This window comes from Nesoenas mayeri, assembly GCF_963082525.1.
Source record: "Nesoenas mayeri genome assembly, chromosome: 1".
NCBI classification, from domain to species: Eukaryota; Metazoa; Chordata; class Aves; order Columbiformes; family Columbidae; genus Nesoenas; species Nesoenas mayeri.
Window position 1 is genome coordinate 41,478,920 of NC_137541.1, and position 21,518 is coordinate 41,500,437.

At 42.8% G+C, this 21,518-nt stretch overlaps 3 protein-coding genes across 3 annotated transcripts in view; 1 reads left to right on the forward strand and 2 right to left on the reverse strand.

The window, feature by feature from the left end:
• The window catches only part of IFT56 (intraflagellar transport 56), a gene marked incomplete at both ends in the record, with an annotated part of 45,706 nt that extends 41,369 nt beyond the window's left edge, over positions 1-4,337 (reverse strand). The window contains 2 exons of the mRNA XM_080360769.1: positions 3,112-3,204; positions 4,200-4,337. Coding sequence (XP_080216895.1) covers positions 3,112-3,204; positions 4,200-4,337 — 231 coding nt within the window. The remainder of the gene's footprint in view (positions 1-3,111; positions 3,205-4,199) is intronic.
• The window catches only part of ATF7IP (activating transcription factor 7 interacting protein), a 367,200-nt gene that overhangs the window by 142,447 nt on the left and 203,235 nt on the right, over positions 1-21,518 (reverse strand). The gene's annotated exons all lie outside the window — the stretch shown is intronic.
• Positions 19,248-21,518, forward strand: part of GUCY2C (guanylate cyclase 2C) — a gene marked incomplete at both ends in the record, with an annotated part of 46,670 nt that continues 44,399 nt past the window's right edge. The window contains 2 exons of the mRNA XM_080363637.1: positions 19,248-19,458; positions 20,372-20,484. Of these exons, the coding sequence (XP_080219763.1) occupies positions 19,248-19,458; positions 20,372-20,484 (324 nt within the window). The remainder of the gene's footprint in view (positions 19,459-20,371; positions 20,485-21,518) is intronic.

Genomic DNA, 21,518 nt, shown 5'->3' on the forward strand with positions numbered 1-21,518 from the left:
TAGCAGTGCTCCTGGCCTTGCCAATTCCTCTCCTCAGTTGTCAATACCTCAAATATGTCTTACAACACTCCCTTTCTCAGGCCTCAGCTGCTTCAATGTGTGGATCAGGCACATGAGAAACAGAATCATTGGACTGATGCTCTCATCCTGATCCTCGGGTGCCACTGGGAAATTTTTCAGAAATGGTTTAAGATTAGTGCTATGAACACGTCGTGGCAGAAAGACAGGTGGATTTTTCCCCATTAAGAGCAGCAAGTGTGGAAGACTCCAGAAAACTAATTAGATGCTGCCATCCACTAAGGGGGTTCTGGTTGCCATATGATGCCAGGAAGACACTGGCCACTCAGTGTTAGTAAAAATCAATTTAGGGAGGGACTGCAACCATGACTGCTGGAAGAGTCAAGTCCAGTGCAGTACCATCTGTAAACTGGTCTACAGCAGTAGGGATGATCCCAGCAGACTAATGTTAGTGGCATATCCTTTGACAAAAGGATCTACCTCCTAAGGAGAGGAAAGTGTGACCCTAGTGATGAGTTAGTGCTCAACCTAGGGAATTACCTGACTGTTGCTGTGCCTATGATAGGAGAATGTGAATTCTCTTATGTGATTGTACCAGATATTTTGTTATCATTATCTCTGAGTATATTCTTGGAGCTAGAGGTCCACATCATTTTCATTTTTTCCCTGCTTCTCGCAGTAGTGGATGATGGCAACCTCATCCCTAGCCTCTCCAAAAGTTGCCATGCAACCAGCACGCCTGGCTCACTATGAAAGTATCATTATAAATAAAAGGATTATTGAGCAGTTTAATTTCTGAAGACGCTCATCAGGCATATGGAATATGCTGACATAGACTATGCGTTGCCACTTCTAGGCACTTAGGAGTGTGAATCATTTAGATTGTGTGTAATGTCACTCTGGAGAATTCTGCAGAATCTTCCATCCATAGTATTTTATTTACAGGGCTCTTGGTACTCCTCAAAGAGTGCTCCAAGATCTATAAGGTATATGTAATCAAGGAAGTTGTCCTTGAGAATACAGCAACAATGCCTCTGTAACATATCAGAGAACATATAGCATTACACTTCAGCCTTGAAGCTGATAACTGAAAGGCAATTCAGCCTCCACAGTCAGCACTCTTTTCCTTGACTACTGCAAGATTGGGAATTACAGCTACAGTGTTCTGTCCTGAAAGAAACTAGATTGAGATGCACAGGCTCATTTCACACATGGCATCACAAAATGACAAGGTTATCAGGACTCATCACTGTGCCAAAAATCAGGCTTAAATCTGACAAGATATGGCCTGTGATATCTCATTTACAACACACACAAACAAGCCAACCACAAATCACGCGTACAAACCTTACATTGTCCCTACTTCGGCAGAAAAACGGGAACGAAACAACCACATTGCAGTTTTTAAGAGCCTGAATCAACAGCATCACCTAGTGGTGAATGAAACACCGCATACAAAACCTAATCTCTTAAAGGAAAAGAAAAAAAAAAAAAAAAAGCTGTTACTTTTTCGTTGAAGGGAACATTTAAAATCTTCTCCTGCGTATTCCAAATAGCAGAATTTATTTCAACCAAATTGCCAGCTATTTTTCAATTGTATACAAACGTTTTTCTTTTTTTAAACTTCCACTCCTTATTAACACCTAACATGCAGACATTAAGTACAGCAACTGATTGTTACATTAATAATCTTTAAATTCCACAACTCTAAACATGAATATTAAGTTACCACTATGTCTTGTACTACGTTCTATATTGTGTATACTGTCAATTCGATTCACTGAGCATTTCTAATATCTCTAATGGATGTTTCCTCTTCTTTTTTTTAAAGAGGGAAAGTGCCTTGTGAACTTACTCAGAAGCTTTAGAAATTCTATTTCCACCTCATGTACAACTCTTGTGCATGTGACCATGTACTGCTATAGTTAAACACTTAATTTTATCTAAAAGAGAAAATACCATAATTGTTTATAATATTTTTTTCTATGGCTATTTTCTTTTGTTAATACTTTAAATTGTCATCTGTTCTTAATATTTCTTCCAGGGAAAGCCAGTTAAAAGACTATGAAACCTTCATCGTTATGATTCACAGTGAAGTGTAACGGGGATCTGTCTCGGCTGACATTGAGCGAAACCAGTTAAGACTTAAACGATGCAATGCAGCAGTGTATGGACCCAGCAATTCACATCTGTGGGAATACAGCAATGAGATGAGTGATACTCTGGCAGACCAAGTTGTTTTCAAATCTTCACTAGCTTATTGGCAGCCTTGTGGGTATCACCACACCACTCCACAACACTCCCTGTTCTGGTGTGCGCACTGATTTCAGCCCTCAGAGGTACACAGTGAGGCAGGCAACAAAAAAATTGTTAAGACTTTTACAGTGAAATATGCTAGCACAAATGAGAAGATAAAGGGATCCCAGGGACACTGGCAACAAATTGAGTTTCATTGGAGACATAAATGGACATGAGAGAGAATTGCATATGGACTCATACACTGAAAGAGATCCAACAGCACTGTATAGTGCAAATATTTAAAATGTATGCATATTTGAATAATCAAGGTCTTCTAGTGACTTTTGGAGAGTCAGCTTTTGGAGGGTAAGAATGTCTCATTTCTTGAATTACCTAACACAAGCAAACATAAAGAAGAACAATAACATACATTAAATGGCCAGAGGCATCAACCTCTAAAGAAAGAATTTTTAAGGAATGCATATTACAGAGAAGCAACACAATGAAGACAAAGACATAAATAAACCTGAAAAGTAAAACTCTGCAAAGGTAGCAGCAAAAAGGGAATAGAACATTTAGGGCATGAACTATGACATTTAAAACGGCAAATTAGGCTACTGAGACAAGTATTAAATCAGATAGTAGATAACATTAGAAAAAGGACTGTTTTCATAGGGGAATATATTTTTTTCCAATTCAAACTGCTTTCCACGGCATCTGCCTTATTACCATACATTTGTACCTTAGCTGGCTGGTAGAACTGTTCCCTATTACAGAACATCTTCCTCCTGTTGTCATTGTTTTATCACAACATCCCCATTTCCAGCCTCAGGGAGCAGGATTTCCCCACCTTACCTCCAGTGCTCTCTTGTAGTCACCCAAATGAAAGGCAGAGTACCCGATCCAAAGGTCAGTGTCCTCCTCCTGCTCACCCACATGCCGTTTAAACTTTGGAGAGAAGAAAGTATGTAAGGATTTTGTCAACTGCCACACAGTTTATAAAGTCCCAGAGATAATCAAAGTAATACAAAGCCATCTTATATCACAGATGGTTTGACAGCTATAGATGCTACCTGGGTGGAGCTCACATTCCTGAGAGAATCACAAAATGTCCTGAGTTGGAAGGAACCTACAAGGAAGAGTGAGTCCAACTCCTGTTCCTACGTATGACAACCCCACAGTTCACACCATGTGCCTGAGGGTGTTGTCCAGTCTCTTCATGAACACTGTCAGGCTGAGGGCTGTGACACCTCCCTGGGGAGCCTGTTCCAGTGCTCCACCACCCTCTGGGTGAAGAAACTTTTCCTAATGTCCAACCTGAACCTCTCCTGACACATCTTCCTGACATTCCCTTAGGTTCTGTTACTGGTCACCAAAGAGAAGAGTTTCTCCTCCTCCCTTTGTGAGGAAGCTGTAGGTGCCATGAGGTCTCCGCTCAGTCTCCTCCAGGCTGAACAAACCAAGTGACTTTAGCCGCTCTTCATACCGCTTCACCTCCAAACCTTTCACCAACTTCATAGCCCTCCTCTGGACACTCTCCAGTAGCTTTATCTCCTTTTTATCCCTTGGCGCCCAGACCTGCACACAGTGCTCCAGGTGAGGCCACACCAGTGCAGGGCAGAGCGGGACCATCACCTCCCTGCCCGGCTGGCCATGCTGTGCTGGATGCACCCAGGACACGGTTGGCACGGAGAAGCAGCAGGCGTCCTCACATGCCAAACGCAGTCCTTGGAAGGGAGGAGAAAAGCAGCCAGAACAGGGCCTAAGGGCTGCGGGTGGAGGCGAGGGGGACACAAGGCGGGGAAGAGTCGCTCTCGGCCCGCAGCCCTGTCGGGCACAGGCCTGGCAATGCCGGTACCGTCCTCCCGAGGGGAGCGGAGTGGGACCCCCGGGGTGCCGGCGGTGCCCCCGGGCCGGGTCTCAGCCCCGGCGGCGGCCGTTACCTCCAGCAAGGCGATCGCGCCGGTGAAGTCCCTCAGGGCCAGCAGCTCTTCCAGCTGCGGCACCTTCTTCCCTTTCTTCTTGCGCCTGTCTCCCGGCGGCGGGGTACCCCCCACGGCCGGCTTGGCCCGGGAGAGCATCTGGGCAGAGAGGAGAGGGGAGGGGAGCCCGGTCAGAGCGGGGCCCCGGCGGGGCTCCCCCGGCTGAGGTGGGGGAAGCACCGCGCCCGCCCCGCGCCCCCGTCCCGCCGCCTCTCACCATCCTGCCGCCGGGCCCGGGCTCCTCGCTTCGCCGACGGCGCCGTTGCCAGGGTAACCACGGGACGGCGGAAGGCGGCGGCGCAGACGCGAGCGCGGCGGCGAACAGGCGCCGGCTGGCGAAGGGCGCCGCCCCCCGGCGTTCCGCCTCCGTTGCGGCCGGCGGCGGTCTGCGTAGCGACAGCGGGACGGGGGATCGGCCCCTCAGTCAGTCTCCCCGGTTGCCGGCACCCCGGACACGCGGAACGCTGGGGCTTGTGGTCTAATTCCAGCTGCTGGCACGGAAACACCCGCACACACACACTCGCGCACAGAACGAAGAGTCCCCTCACCCAGGAAAGCAGTCAGAAATGGAGTTTAAGGTTGTAGTCATTGTAGTCATGGGTAGTAGTAGCGACTACAAGATGAAGAGTCACCACGCTGATCAGGTGCAAGGCACGGCCAGAGAAATGTGCCGACGAGCAGCCTGTTTGCACATCACCAGCCCCTTTTATCCCCTTGTCCTGTTTTCCATACTAGTGCTTCCCTAAACCACCTTGATCTTTCTCTTTCCCTTTTTCCCCCTTTGCCTAAACATCCCATAGTAAGTCTTGTTCAATCCCAAAATGCCCTTCCCTGACATCCCATAATGAGTGTCATGCTCACAGTAGCAACTCCACCCAGTCTGCAGGGTAATCCAGAGCTTCTCCTGGTGATATCGATGGGTTGGCCACTCTCCTGTGATAGCCCTATGGGGAGGGAACCCCATAGATGTTTATATTTTTCTCGTAAACACAAGCACTCCATCTGTATTTCTATAATTATGGACATGGATAACATAATGTAAAACATTACGTATGCGGGTTGTGTACATTTTAACTGCATACAGTAGCTGATCTCTCTAGCAAATTCTAGATAATTTTCAAGCACAGGTATCACCTTTTTTCCTGACATTGCGGTTTGCTGTGAATAAAACAGGTCTCTCCTTGTTATAGGGGAGCACCATATGGTGGAATTACCCATGTTTCATTTTTTATACTACCTGAATTGCACCATCAGAAATTCCAGTGCAGAGGAGCAATACATTACACGATTGTTGACAACTCAGCTAGCAAAAAAATACCTGTCCATGGACAGGGCTAATGAGATATCTGTATTGCTACCATTTCATCCTTGAGAAGAAAAATGTTTTGCACTCCATCAGAAGGATACAGGCTCCCGTCATATTGCAATCATCTGTAACTCAGTCTAGCAGTAAAGAACTGTGTGCTGCTTCTTCAGAGCACGGCTTTCACATTCCCCTTCTCCCAGTCACTTCAATATGGCTTAACCCTGGAACGATCTACCCAGCTTGCAGCTGGCCTTGAGAAGTTACTCTGCAACCAGGAACCCTGGGAGAACAACAACACTGTGATGATGTCCCTTTCTAATGAATGTGCTTTCATGGCACAGGCCATAGAAAATGAAGGCAAATAATCCACTCACCCATAGTGGATTTCTCTGCAAGAAATTAATTTTGACTTAGTCTGTCAAAGTGATAAGGAATGTGTGCTAGTGATTTGGTCTACTTTTATAGCTCCTCTCTATATAGCAAGGTATTTTTGTTAGGAGAAAATTAATTTTCCATAAATAATTCTGAAATTATTTGCCTTTTCAGAGATTTTATTTCAAGTATTTTTCTATATTGGCAAGATTATATAGATAGACTAATCAATATAACACAGATATCTGTCCTCTTATCATTTATCTAGTGTTTTCTATTATCTAACAGAAAAAGAGTGTTCTGCAGGGCAGAAAGCTATAGCCTCCTCTATCAAACCCCTGCAAAATCAGGAAAAACATCTAGATTGACAGGGTTGTTGTAAAGTACAGTTTCCCTTTTGGACCTTAAACAGTGCATCAGAAGTACTTAATTTCAAATGGAAGGAAAATAATTTTTGTTGTAAGGACCTTACAGCAATTTTCAGTACTGCCACAGAATATTCTGTCTCTGTACAGTAAGCTAGGAAAAATGAAGATTTTGGTTTGAGTTTTGTTTAGTATACGGATGCCAAAGGAAACTGAGTAAAGGAGGAGAAACAAAAGGAGCAGAACCCACTGCTGATGGAGGTATTATATCTTTGACAGAAATGCAAGAAAGCAGACATTGCAATTAGACAACATTTTTTAATGTAACTGAAAATATGATTTTACTACATTGCTTTCTTCCTTTATTTATATGATCCTTTCACAAGCTTGTGCTGTTCTATGAATGAGCATACTGAATATAGCTAAAATATTGACTCAAATGGAGGAAAGCTCTCAAGTGTGCCACTGGTTTCTCCCATTTCCCACTGGTTTCCTGAAGTCTTACATGGTGGGTGAATGTGAGAGCCAACAGCCATGCAGTGCCAGTGGGTTAGCTGTGAGCACAAGGTCAGTGTCAACTGAGATAAAAAGTAGTAGCAGCCAAACCAGCTACTTTTTATTTGCAGACAGCATTTTGCGTGGCACCAGTGGGATTCCAGCATCTATCTGCACCATGTGGGGGATTTTCTTGACCAGAAGTTCTTTTTATCATGTGGAGCAGGGAGTGCTCAGTGTTCCTCTGCTGCCAGCTCTGTGTGGGTCAGGGGGAGCTCAGGTGAGAGACATCTTCTAACCTAAACTATGCTTTGGAGGCAAGTCCCCTAAGCACTGCCTGTACACTCTTCCCCTCTCCCCCTCGATGTGTGATTTTGTTTCTTTCAAAGAGATAGAAGATATTGTGTTCTGTAAGGGTTAGCTTCAACTGAGCTTCAACTCACCTGCAACATGAGAACATGGAAACATCTATGATTCTATTATCGCTCTCTACAACTACCTGAAAGGAGGTTGTAGCAAGGGGCATTTGGTCTCTTCTCCCAAGTAACAAGCAATAGGATGAGAGCAAACGGCCTCAAGTTCTTCCAGGGGAGGTTTAGATGGGATGTTGGGAAAAATTTCTTCCCAGAAAGGGTTGTCAAACATTGGAACAGGCTGCCCAGGGAAGTGGTAGAGTCACCATCCCTGGAGATGTTTAGATGAGGTTCTTAGGGACATGGTTTAGTGACAGTGTTGGGTTAATGGTTGTACTTGGTGAGCTTGAGTGTCTCTTCCAACCAAAATGATTCTGTGATTCTGTGAGAACATGAGAAAGTGATCAGAGAGCTGGAACACCTTTCCCATGAGGACAAGCTGAGAGAGCTGGGGTTGTTCAGCCTGGAGAAGGCTCCAGGGAGACCTTATTGGAGCCTCTCAGTACTTAAAAGGGGCCTGTAAGAAAGATGGGGACAGACTTTTTAGCAGAGCCCGTTAAAATAGGACAAGGAGTAACAGTTTTAAACTAAAGGAGGGGAGATTCAGGCTGGATGTGAGGAAGAAATTTTTTACAATAAGGGTGGTAAAATATTGGCACAGATTGCCCAGAGAGGTAGTAGATGCCTCATCCCTGGAGACATTCAAGGCCAGGCTGGACGGGGCTCTGAGCAACCTGATCTAGTTGAAGATGTCCCTGCTCATTGCAGGGGGGTTGGACCAGATGACCTTTGAAGGTCCCTTCCAACCCAAACTGTTCTATGATTCTATGACGTAACAATTTATTGTAACTAGACATAAAGATCTGGCTTACAATTACAAAACTGAAGATATATGTAAAGCAAAACTGTAGGTTACATTTAACAGCAAGGATCCTTCTTAGCTGCTTCAGCACGACTCAAATGGAATTCTTGTGGCATGTTCTCAGCAAGCAGAGCTGTGACTCTGCCTGCCAGATCATTCTCTCATAGGTGAGGTCTACAGCAGTATTATAGAAAAGCGTGGTGGTTCTGGATTTAAATACATGTCCAGCCTTGCCTGCTTGTATATTGAGGTGTATACAAAATATGATAGCCCAATAGCTGTTGATTTTCCAGTCTGATCACAAGTAGCTATCAATCAAAGCCATGGACTTTTCCATCAGAAGGGCTGCTAACTATAAATTGCTCAGTTCAACACGTGGATTGAACACAGCATAAAAATTAAATTGCCTCCTGACCTGTGCATTGTGTGTGAGTAACATAAGTAGGGGGCAAAATGCTAGAATTTGGCATAATGGCAATTGGTGTGGGCTCTCTGCATACAGGAATGATCTAAAACCCGTTCAGAGCAGTAGGAGTCTCCATTCATATCTAATGTTCACTGGAGTCGGTTGTGTAGGAAGACACATGTAATTTAATCTTGTATTCTCATTAGCATCAAATTGAGCTAAATATTTTTAGCTTGTCTGCTGTAGAAATTATTATTAAGATACAGACCAAAGTAGGTAGAGGTGTTATAATCTTTTCCTCATTTGAAGTGCCAAGATGGCACTTCATAAATTAAAGACAAGACTCTGCCACTCTATTAATAGTGCTGGAAAACTGCTGCCATTCTTGCCATCACCATTCTGTTAGCCAGTGGCATTATCTTGGAGGCTGTCACCTGTAAAATGATTAATGATCATGTTTATTCCCACACAGAATTGCTGGGAGAAAGGGAATTGAATTACACTGATAGCAGCAAAAGGGAAGTCATGCACCTGTGACTAAACAGAAAGTTAAGCATCAGAGAGTGTAGTGAGTGTTTAAATAAAAATTCAGGGAGTGGAAAGTGAGGTCTAAGAAAAGGATGGCATGGAGGGGAAGGAGAGAAAAAAAGGAGAGAAAGAAAAAACATGAAGTGGGAAAAAATAATGATATAACTAAAGCCAGAGGTTAGGAAGTGACCTTTGGATGAGCAACAGTCAGATGCTTCAATTTCTGTAATGTCTGGGTAAGATCATGTTTTTTCAGTAATGATGCTTCACCATGTTCTGCCTCTTTTACCTTTGAACATGCATCCGACAACATCTCAAGATAAATGACGTGCAGAATTGAGATCAATTAAATGTTCCCCTGCTAAACCTACAAAAACTTATCCTTGAGATGAATAAATGGGAGATGATTCCTTTAAGAGCAAGGAACTTGAAGAATAATTGCTTCTTTTTTATGGAGTCAGCAACATCTGAACCTTGATCTGCCCTAGAGAGGCCACCCATGATGAGAGAAGGTGGAATACATAAGTTGACCACCTGCAGAGGTGACAGATCATGTGTTCATTTAATGCTCTTGTCAGGTCTCTATAGCCCATCTCAAGAAAGCAAATGACAGTCATGTAGATTAAAGACCCCCAAATAGTGAAATGAAAAACCATAATTTTTATCTTTATTTTGGTAGGGAACTGTCTTTCTTTAGTTTTCACTGGAGTTTATGTTTGTGGGTTTTTGGGAACTGCACATTCAGAATTTTCCTGATACTTCTAGTGTCCAACCTGTCGCCAAGATTCAGTCAAATTAATAAAAGCAGTTTAAAAGCTGTTCTTGTATTGGATTCCAGCATCACATTTTGATAAGTTTTTGGAAGTTTATGTATGTAGCACAAAGGAAGGGGAGGTGAGAAAATCTGCTGATCCAGCACAAGTCAGTGTCAGAACTGGAAATGCAAGTATATTTAGCTGGATCCACACAAATTTACCCAAGACAGAAGGCCACATCATTGCAAGTGCCATATCCCAGAGAATGGAGCTGTATTCGTCCAGGATATATCTGCACAGTATTCCATTGCCATATGGATTTACAGGGTCAAGTGTGCACTAACTTCATCCCATTGCACAGTATAGATCCGTAGAATGTTTAATAAAAATAATTTAAGGAAACTTATGTATGTGACCAATACATAAATTATTACTCACTCAAAACATTTACCTTCCTAAGGAAAACTGTAACAGATGTTTGCACATCACTGATAGCTTACATTCGTAATTTGACATAGCTATATCTTGCTGAGCCTAGAACACAGACTGAAAAGAAAAATCTGTCCTGTTGCTCTGGAAACGAAGTCCTTTAGAGAAAGAGTACAAAATCAGCAGTTAAGAGGATACAAGTTAGTAGCATACAAGTTAGATGGATAAATAACATTGACTTAAAAGTATGTATGTGTTGGGAAAGAGTTAAAAGGAATTAGACTTTCTTAACTGAGCTAGCTGTTTATGATACATTGCATATTTAGTTTCAACTTCTGGTATGTGGCAACATAGGTCAATGGGAAGATAGGGCAACCACCCCAGCTACTGGTAGTATGATGCAATTCCAATTACAACTTTTCTTATCCTTGTCTGTGGATTTCCTCTTATTAGATTGGTAGCTTCTGATGAGAACAGTCAGTGCTTTGTAGTGTAATTCCACTCTAATTTATGGCAGCAACTCTGAACTCCAAGAGCAGACCTAAACTCTTGATAACCTATGGGAATGGCAATATAATGTAAGAATAATGAGGACTTCTACTTTATCAGGTTCTGTACTGGATCAAGATCATGCTGTACTATCAGGAACATGTAACACATGACCCACATATTTGCATGCTGTTTTACAGGCTTTTTTTTATTAGTAGATAGTGCCAGTGACAAAGAATAATAGTTATAAAATCTATCTTTATGTTCCTGTGTAATAATTGAGAAAAAAATACTACCACTGGAAAGCCAACATAGCTGCTATATGACTGCTATGCATGTATACTATAAAGCTTTGTTTGTCATTATTTACACTACTACCTTCTAAATCTGGATAGTAGAAATATTGAAAAAATAATTTAAAAGTCAGAAAATATTATTTCTGTGGGTGATATTATTAACAAATCCTTTTGTAATGCTGTACATGATCTGAGACATATTCAGGAGACATAACAACAAGAGCATGCTAGCTTGGATATCCCCAGGGTGTTCAAAATTATAAAAAACTGTTGCACCTAGGCTGGAGGAGAAAAGGGAGGTGAAAAGGGGAGGGGGAATCCCCTCCCCATCTTTCGTATAGATTGGGTGTGATTACTAATCAGTTCTGAGGTATCAGTGTCTAAGATATGGAAATAACAGTAATGTTGTACAAAAATAGCAATATAAGCACACGATAAGAGCTATCGCCATCTCTTAAGTTGATATGACACAGGACAGCAGTATGACAAACATAATCCTTCACACAGAGGTTATAAACAGCACTGCAGGGAATACAGAAGGCATGTAGGAATTCACATAACACAGCCATGTGGACAAACAAAGCAACATCGTGACCAGCGACTTCTTTACTAGTATAGTAAATGTCTATTTCAACATGCTCTGGTCAGTTCTGTTATTATCCCAACCCCTTGCCTGTCCCACCTGGCTCACTCAAAAGGACTGTCACAGTTTAGCCTCAGATTCCCCCCCGTCAGCAACGAAAATCAGGTGTAACTCGCTCACCCCTCCTCTGCCCACAGTGGAATGGGGAGGTGAATCAGGAAACAAAAGACAAAACTTGTGGATTGGGATAAGAACAGTTTAACCAAACAGTGGGGAAAGGAAGGAGGAAGGAGGGAAGGGAAGGGAAGGGAAGGGAAGGGAAGGGAAGGGAAGGGAAGGGAAGGGAAGGGAAGGGAAGGGAAGGGAAGGGAAGGGAAGGGAAGGGAAGGGAAGGGAAGGGAAGGGAAGGGAAGGGAAGGGAAGGGAAGGGAAGGGAAGGGAAGGGAAGGGAAGGGAAGGGAAGGGAAAGGGAGGGAAGGGGAGGGGAGGGGAGGGGAGGGGAGGGGAGGGGAGGGGAGGGGAGGGGAGGGGAGGGGAGAGGAGAGGAGAGGAGAGGAGAGGAGAGGAGAGGAGAGGAGAGGAGAGGAGAGGAGAGGAGAGGAGAGGAGAGGAGAGGAGAGGAGAGGAGAGGAGAGGAGAGGAGAGGAGAGGAGAGGAGAGGAGAGGAGAGGAGAGGAGAAGAGAGGAGAGGAGAGGAGAGGAGAGGAGAAGAGAGGAGAAGAGAAGAGAAGAGAAGAGAAGAGAAGAGAAGAGAAGAGAAGAGAAGAGAAGAGAAGAGAAGAAGGAAAATAAAGAAAAGGAAAAAAGAAAAGAAAAGGAAAGAAAAGAGAAAAGAAAGAAAGGAGGGAAAAGAAAAGGGAAAAGGGAAAAGAACACATAAACAATAACAACAATAATGTAAGAATATTCAAGGTGATGGACACACAGCGCAATGCCTCACCACTCGGCAATCCTGATGCTGCAGTTCATGTCTTCTGAAGCAGCCATTGTGATTCCTGACTGCAGCCTGTACCAAAACCTGCTTCTCGTCCCAGACAATGGCTCGTGCCTGAAACACAATAGCACCAAACCACATGGCCCAGAGAGAACCGAGAGTGCCCTGGACCACCACCCCTCCAGCAGTGAGAAAGAGGAACACTGCTCACCTGGCATTGAAGACCCCTTTGACTAGTTTCGGTACAGCTGTCCTGGCTGTGTCATTCTCCCAGCTACCTGTGGAAATTGACCTTGTGTCAGCTGACCCAGCACGTTCTGCCCCTTATTCTACACCATTTATGTCATGCTTAGGTCTTACGCCTACCAATAAATTTCAATTAATTACTGCCACCATTCATATATATATATACACACATGTATACACACAGATATTATTCACTTAGTCCATGATATCGTCTTATCCCTCTAAAATGTTAATTGAATCCATTAGTCCATGACTTTCAGTTCTCTCTGTCAAGATGGTCTCCCAGGGCAAGAAAAATGGACTGTCATGTTGAAGTGTTGGGTTGTTGCATACTGCATGTGGAACTCATAGCTTGGTTTGTGCCCAAGGTTTGCATGATAAAGATGTTGACCTCGAGGAGGTGGGTGGATGCCAGTTGTTGAAGCCAGCTCTGGTTCCATCATTGCTGCACCTTGTTCAGTTTTATGGAAGTTCATTTTTCTCACTTTTGTTTGTCAGTATCACTTCTGTGCCTGGCAAAATGATGGAGAATGTTATTCTGGGAGATACTGAAAAACACCTGAAAGACGACGCAGTGATTGGTCCCATCCAGCACAGGCTGATGAAGGGAAAGTCCTGCTTAACAAACTTAATTTCTTTCTACCACAAGGTTACCCACCTATTTGACCAAGGGAAGCCAGTCAACGTGATCTTTTTTGATTTCAGTAGAGCCTTTAATACTGTCTCTCACAGTACCCTCCTTGACAAAATGTCCAGCATACGTCTGGATAAATATATAATGCAGTGGATGAGCAATTGGCTAATGGGTTGGGCTCAAAGGGTTCTAGTAAATGGGGTTATGTCAGACTGGCAATGAGTCACTAGCGGGGTTCCACAGGGATCCATCTTAGGGCCAGCACTCTTTAATGTTGCCATAAATCACTTGAATGCAGGACTTGATGGAATACTAATTTGGCCAGCGACAGAAAACTGGGAGGAGCTCTTGACACTCTCAAGGGCAGAGAGGCCCTACAGAGGGATCTGGACAAATTAGGAAGCTGGGCAATCACCAACTGTACTAAGTTTAACAAGGACAAGTGCCAGATTTTGCACCTGGGAGATGGCAACCCTGTTTTTACATACAGACTGGGGGACAAGATGCTGCAAAGCAGCTCTGCAGAGAGGTTTATGGGGGTTCTGGTCAACAGCAAGTTGAACATGAGCCAACAGTGTGCCCTGGTAGCCAAGAGGGCAACCATGTCCTGGGTGCATCCAGCACAGCATTGCCAGCTGGGCAGGGAGGTGATGGTCCCGCTCTGCTCTGCACTGGTGTGGCCTCACCTGGAGCACTGAGTGCAGTTCTAGGCAACACAGGATAAAAAGCATATAAATCTGCTGCAGAGTGTCCAGAGGAGGGCTACAAAGTTGGTAAAGGGTCTGAGGTGAAGCCATATGAGAAGTTGCTAAAGTTACTTGGTTTGTTCAGCCTGGAGAAGAGGAGACTGAGCGGAGACCTCATGGTGACTACAGCTTCCTCACAAGGAGAGGAGAAGGGGCAGGTGCTGATCTCTTCTCTCAGGTAACCAATGACAGGACATGAGGGAATGGCAGGAAGATGTGCCAGGGGAGGTTTAGGATGGACATTAGGAAAAGGTTCTTAACCATGAGGGTGCTGGAGCGCTGGAACAGGCTCCCCAGGGAGGTGTCACAGCCCCAAGCCTGACAGTGTTCAAGAAGAGACTGGACAATGCCCCCAGACATATGGTGTGAACAGCTTATTTATTCAGAACCATAAGCCACTGAAAGCAAGGAATTTTTAAAAGTGATAATTAAATACATAAATGCATCTGCTGTTCTTTTTATTTCCATATATTTTCTTTTGTGTGTGTGTGTGTTTTCTCTTCACATTTCCCAATTGTGTGGTTCTAGAGGCTTGCAGCATCTCTTTTATGTTAATGGAATTTTTATGCACTATTGAAGTTTCTAGTTCTGGAGAAAATTAAAATAATGTGGAGTTTTGAAACTCATAGATTGATCATAACAACCACAATTAAATGACACTGAGAAAATAAATAATTGTAGCAAATATAGAGAAAAAATTCCATTTTGAATGACACCCAAAATATTTTATTCTGTAAAATAAGACAATTGTATCACAATGCATGTTTCTTTACAAAATAGTTGCTGGAAAAACCCACATGGGTTATCTTTGGCACCAAAAGTATTAAAGATGAGTTGACAATATGGCTACATTGTCTTCAGGCTTATTGGGACTATTGCTGTTAACTTCCACACCAGCATTTTGACTGACTGGTGGCAGCTGATAATTTCATGCAACTCTTTGGTTCTTCAGAGCTTTCTGAGATTTTCCTATCTTCTCTCCATTTTCTCCTCTCTGAGTGGTCAAATGAAAATAATAATTTGCAATTAAGTAAAAATGAAATTAGGCTACATACCAATTAAAAGATCCTAAAAATGAACATGGCAAACGTATTGGAGATAGCACAGCACTTCGTTCTGAACATGGCTGCACTTTCATGATATGAACTGGGTAGCCAAAGGGACACTATGATGCCCAGGCTGGCCTATTATTGCCCCTTTCCAGGACTCTTGGACTCTGTACAAAATAAAGAAGCTATTGAAAGGAGGAAAGCCCTGTCATATGGACCATTAAAAAAGGATTGCAAAATGTTCTGTAGAGCATGATCTTACATAGGCTGGGAGACTTAGAGGAATAACTCTTTGGGTTTTTTTGCTTCTCTGGTTTCTTTTCTCTGAGTGTCTTTGAATATTCCAGAAGACTGGAAAAATCAGAGTAGTTTTAGATCAGGAAGTCAGTATTGATTATCTGTTTCAAACACACCCTATAACATCTGGTTGTTTATTATCCAATAAAACAGAGAGCAAAATAAACAAATAGTGCTGTAGAATCAGGCACTAAAAATCACTTTTCACTAAAACCAATAATGCAGTTCTCCTGTGAGTTAATTTGAGTTGGTATTTCTAATCTAACACGGATTATAAGAATACACAGAGAGACCTATTATAGTGCAATATATGCACAGGTATTATTGTTGTTGGCGAGGGACTTAATTTTATCCTCAGACAAATAAACACAGGGCCTGCTTATCTGAATCTTAATTTTCCCTGTTCTTCTGAAGGTAGAATAAGTGATAAACTACAGGGTTCGTATTCAGTGATTCAAGGGCAGACCTCCATCAACTGTTAATAATGCTAGGATTACGAAGATTAGGTACTCATCTGATGTACACCTAAGAACTGAATTATTTTATAGATACTTGCACATAGTGAAGATATTTAATGATGGCATCTTTTTTTTTTTTAACTTTCTGACAAGAACATAACAGTAGTTGTTGCCTAAAAGCCACAGCTAGAAAAAATGCACCAGGGATGTCAGATATAATTGCTTATCACCTTATTCCTCAGAAGGTGATTAAATCTTGACTCTTTTAAGAGAGGAAAAGTAGTTCTAGAAGATGTGCTTTAAAGATATTTTGGGATAAATTCTGTGGCTTATCCTGGGGTTGTCAGGAGAGGTTACCTTAGGCAGGATATTCCTGGTGTTTGAGCAAGAGGCTTTGCTTCCTGTCATCACATTGTTTCAGGAGAAGGCAGAGTCATTTACATTGCCTTCAGGATGCTCCCATTACTTGTAGTTCTGTTGTAAGACAGGATTTCCAATTAAAGCTGCAGTTGCCTGTAGAAGTCAAAAAGCTTTTCTTTTTTTTTTTTCTTTCCTCTCATGCATAATTTGAACTGTATCCCTCCCTGACCAAGCTTGGAAGTGCAAGAGCTGGCTCACAGTTGGAGAAAAATTACTGAGATACTGGAAGCAGTGTCCTGAAGAGATACAGAAGATTTTGGAGAGTATTTGGCTGTTTTGTGTCACTGGTAACCTCTTGGTTTTACAGACTGCTAGATCAGATATTACAAAGAATTAGATGAAGTTGGCTGGGATCCTTGGGAGGTCAGCTTCATTCTGCAGCCAGGGCACTATGAATGGACTGGCATTGGTGTGTCACCTCATCTATTCCCCAGGACTAAAGACCCCTCAGGCACAGGCGGCAACATATGCAAATATAAAGGTTTTTTTTGCTTTTGCTTGTGGTGGGCCTATCACGTTTTGTACTTTACACATATGACCCACTCATCTACTTTTTCTTCCCTCCACCCTCACAATCTTCTGTAGTGTCAGTAACTGTCACCTTTATGGCATGGTGTCACAGCTTTTCTTTATCTCTCTTACGCCATGAAGCAGATGTTACTGATCAGTCTGCCAGGCAACTGGTACAAGGGAAAGTGTGGCTGGTGTTCAGCGGGTTCCAGGGAGTTCTGGCTTCACCTCGGCTGCAGCCTCCTGCAGCACTCTCTCCTGCTCCTTATCACCTGATGCTCAAGGTGTGCTCCCATCATGGGACTTGGCACTGAGAGACTACACATACCTGGCAATTAAAAAGCTGGGAGCTCAACAACTCATTTGTAACATCTTCTGACTAGGGACTCACTGTGGCACCTTGAAAGCAGAGAGCAAGGGAGAGAGTAAAAAGAAACACTATGCTAAGGCTGTAGCTGATTTTACTTCGATTTTTAAAGGACATTTTTGAGCTGCTATGAAAACCAAATAAATACACTAATAGATATAAAAACACGGAGACCTTAGTGCCATCACATACTCCCTGTGTGACCAGTAGTGTAAAATACTCAGTTCTACTTGCATTATTCACGCTGGCTAACTTTCTGTCAGGCTAAGAAGAGTATAAAAATGCAAATCTTGCTCTGCCGAAGTTAATGACAAATCTCTTATTGAGTCATATGGGATTAGTTTAAAGGACATTGTAAATGCCTATAAAAAGCAGCAGTGATGAGCAGATAATCTCAGCACAAAAAACTATATTCCATTCTCAGTCTGTGGCTCTAGCCAGCCATACTTGTCCAGAGGTTTACATGACAGACTGCTAATTTAGTATTACTGTATTACTAATTACAATGCTAAATTAGATATGCTGAGGTGTTCAAGGTCTGATTTTAAATGCTGGCTCACGGTCTCCTCTGTTGTTTGGTACAAGAAAGAGTCAAGCAATAATCATTTGGTATTAAAAAAAGATCATGTAAAAAGTCTATGCAAGTATGTTTGAAGTGTATTCAACACCTTTTAAAAACAGGCTTTGAAAGAAAACATGGGATTGCCGTTCTGCTTTATACCAAAGCATGGTTACTTACACTGTTGCTGATTTTTTTTGTTTGCCTTAAAATTATTTCAGGAAGATAATAAAAGTAATCTGATTTATTATCTGACAGCCCAATTCCAGGTTTCAGTAGAAAACCAGAAGCTGTTGTAGGTATGCACAAACACCCAAAACTCAGAACAGTTACACTCAGTACTTCATTTAAATTTGCCTGTTGATTCCTTTTACCTTGCAGTTCTCCTTTGTGCCCAGACTTATCCATAAGTCTTGTGGTTTTTTTGTTTTCCCTTCATTCTACCTACCGTCCCTGAGACCACTCTTAGGAAAAGTACTCAGGAAAGCCCAAGAGCCCTAGCCAGGAACAATACCATGGTGTCCTTTAAGGTGTACCTTTTAGCATTGTCATTTATAATTATTATTGGTCCCTGAAGTCTGAGATGTGGCCTTCAGTTTTGCTAATCCTTACGTGATGCAAGAGTTTGCGTCACATAAAGTATGAGTATGTTGTGCTCCCATTTGAGGAGCCATCTGACAAGGTGGGAATGGGCAACGAGACCTGTGCTACCTGGGAGCAGTGTGTCGGGAGCAGACCTGCGGTGCTTTGATGCTCGGTGCTGGATGAATACAAGAGAACAAGCTTTGCACTGACTCTACTCTGTAAGTATAATTGAAACAAAGGATTTGGCCTGGAGAACTGCAAGTCAGACATTTTTGTCAACACAAAAGGTGTTTTAATGGTAAAAGCTAAAGGAATGAAATTGATAACTTATCACAGAAGAAATATACCCTTGATTTATGATGCCAGACAGCAGAGATCGTGTGGCAATGTAACCAGAGATGTAGGGCAATGCAAACATGAAGTAACCATCTGTTTTCCTTTAGGCTTTAATGGACCTCGTATTTTATTTCCATTTAAAAGAGTTGTCTTTACAGTCCATTTGTTCCCTCCCTTTCCCTTTCCTTCTCTCAGCTCATCCCTGTGATGAAGAGTTAGTGCCCTTATCAGGCAAGGTTTCAGGTAATGCTTCAGTTTTATAGCCTCAGCCTTTCCATGAGCAAACATTCGCAGCGACCTTTAGCCTCTCTCGTTTCCAGAGCTTTGCTGTTGCTAGTTTTTCACAAACAGAAGTGCCACCTAAAACGCTGAAGGGGCGGGCAGAGGTGAAGGCCGGGAGGGGGACAGGGAAGTGCCTGAGAGAAGGATTGTACAGCCTGTCTTTGAATCTACGGCGTGGAGATCTCTTTTGTCTTATCCAGGAAGAAAACCAATGCAGAGTATCTGAAAGTAAGAAGAGTTGGAAGAGAAAAAGAAAGACCCACACAATGGGTTTAAACTGAGCAATAATGAAGACACGGATGCTGGGTCTGGCCCTTTGGCCATTGCTTCTCTCACTCCAGCTGCTGCAGCAAGTGGTTTCAAATGGGTGCGGAAACAACAATTATGTGATCAATGTGATGCTCATGAATTACTCAGACTTCCCATCAGCTACTGATAGTTTGGAATTAGCTGTGAAGCAAGCCTTAAAAATGGTGCAAAATGAATTCCAGGCAGCAGGTAAGGCAGTGGGTCTTGGTTATCCCTCTCTTGCCGTGGTTTCTTGTCAGACTTTGTGCCACAGCTTTCTACTCATCTGACCTTCAGAAAACTGCTCCTCAGACAGGCTCCTTGCCTGTCTGTTCAATTTTTGTAGATCTTACAGAAATAATGACCTACCTCTGTAAAAACAGAAGGGCTCTACAGATGAGCAGAACCATATTTGCTTTCATGCTGTTCGGGCAGACTCTTCCTGTAGGATTTTCTGGAGATGTTCAGTTGGGATTGGGAACATGGGATTTGCTGAACTGGACCAGACACAACCAGTGATCCATCTAGTTCAGTAACTGGGGTGCTCTTGCTTCCTTTCCTGGCTGGATTAGCCTCTACTTTCTGAAAATACTTTTCCTTCTGACCCCATCTGTTGATTGCATTATGACTTAAAGTGTGAAGAATCTGCATCCCATATGTTTTTCCCTCATTTAGAGTCAGTGCAGATGTTGCTTTTATTTATTTTGATATCTTACCTCTCCTTTCAATATCACAATCTACTGTCACTTTCTAGGATTATCATGGGAAAAAGAGGTTCCAAAAAATGATACCTATTCCCTTTCTGCCCTCTAGTTGAAGAGATTTTGTCCAATTTTATTGGGAAGTGAGCCTTAAAAAGTGTCTCTAAAAGTGGCCAATACTAAAAGTACTTTGTACTGAAAGTAGTAACACTCAGCAGAAGACAGCGGTCCACACTTGAACAAATTTTACAGTTTTCTCTTAAGTGGTAGAGATTAGGTAGTAGGTGGACTTTCTAGCAGCTTTGTAGTGGGAGACATCCTAGCACAGGGCTGCTCAGACCCGTGTCAGAAGAAGAGGAATACAGTATATTAGTGGTTACCTGCAACTCAGGATGCTCTTTACTTTCATGTTTGTATTACAGGAGAAAACGTTACCGTCAGTGCCACCTTCCACACCTTTACCTCATCACTCTATGTCTCACAAAGCTGTCGTACCAGCACCTGTGAAGGTGTGGAGCTCATCAAGGAAATTTATGTGAGTAGCAAGCTTCTTTAAGTTGCTTTCCTAAGAAGACAAGACTTTTTTCTTTCTGCATGTGTGTGTGCACGTCTTGCTGTCTTTCCTTATTAACTTTGATCCTGTTGTTCAGTTCCAAACCAATTTGACAGGGAAGTGAAGTTTTCAAAGACAGGGTGCTCCTATAGGTTTTGAGAAGACAAGGAGGCAAATACTGGAGAGAGATTCTATGAATGCTTCCCAGAGGCTGTCATTAGACATCTGGTGGCAGAGCTGGCTAAAGCAGCCTTCAACTTCAGGCTGCTTTTCCTACACAGCTCAAGGGGAGCAGAAAAGATTAATTTCCAACTGGATCAGACCCTGATCTGGTTCACCATCAGTTTACACAAATATGCAAAGGAGAGAGCTGTACGGAGATGGTAAAGCACTGACAGAGAGATTATTAGGCTGGCACTGATACCAAAGAAACACATGTGGAACTATGCCCCAAGGGCAAAGATGAAGTACTCACTTCTCACTAGAAATCACTGAAGTCACGTGAGAGAAACTATCTGAGTATCCAATTTGGGGAAAATCTTCAGTTAGAATTGATGCCTTACAAGAAGGTGGTTTTCAGTGGATTTTCTCATGTCAAATAACTGTCACTTCTGAGTAAATCTTTGTCAATCCAGTGTGAATTCTCAAATCTACCAATGCATGAACACATGCTGTAGTTTTTGTTAAGAAGTCATCCCTCATGACACGCAGTGCCTCATTCGGTGGTCAAGGAAGGATTTTTCTTTCATACAGGCTTCATATGCACATAACTATTTCTTTTTCTAATACACGTTATCTTGTAATTCCAACCCCTCTGTCTTCTGCAAATGCAAGCACTGCTGGGCTGTGTAATTTCATAAGTGCAATTGTAACGATTGCAACAATTTAATCCTAACTTGCTGTCTCTCTCTTAATGAAGGACATTCTCACAGGCACTATTCTGTCCTCTGCCTTTTCTTAGTTCTCTGTGATTCCTCCCTCATCCACTCTGGGTTTGTTCTTTTAACCTTTCTATA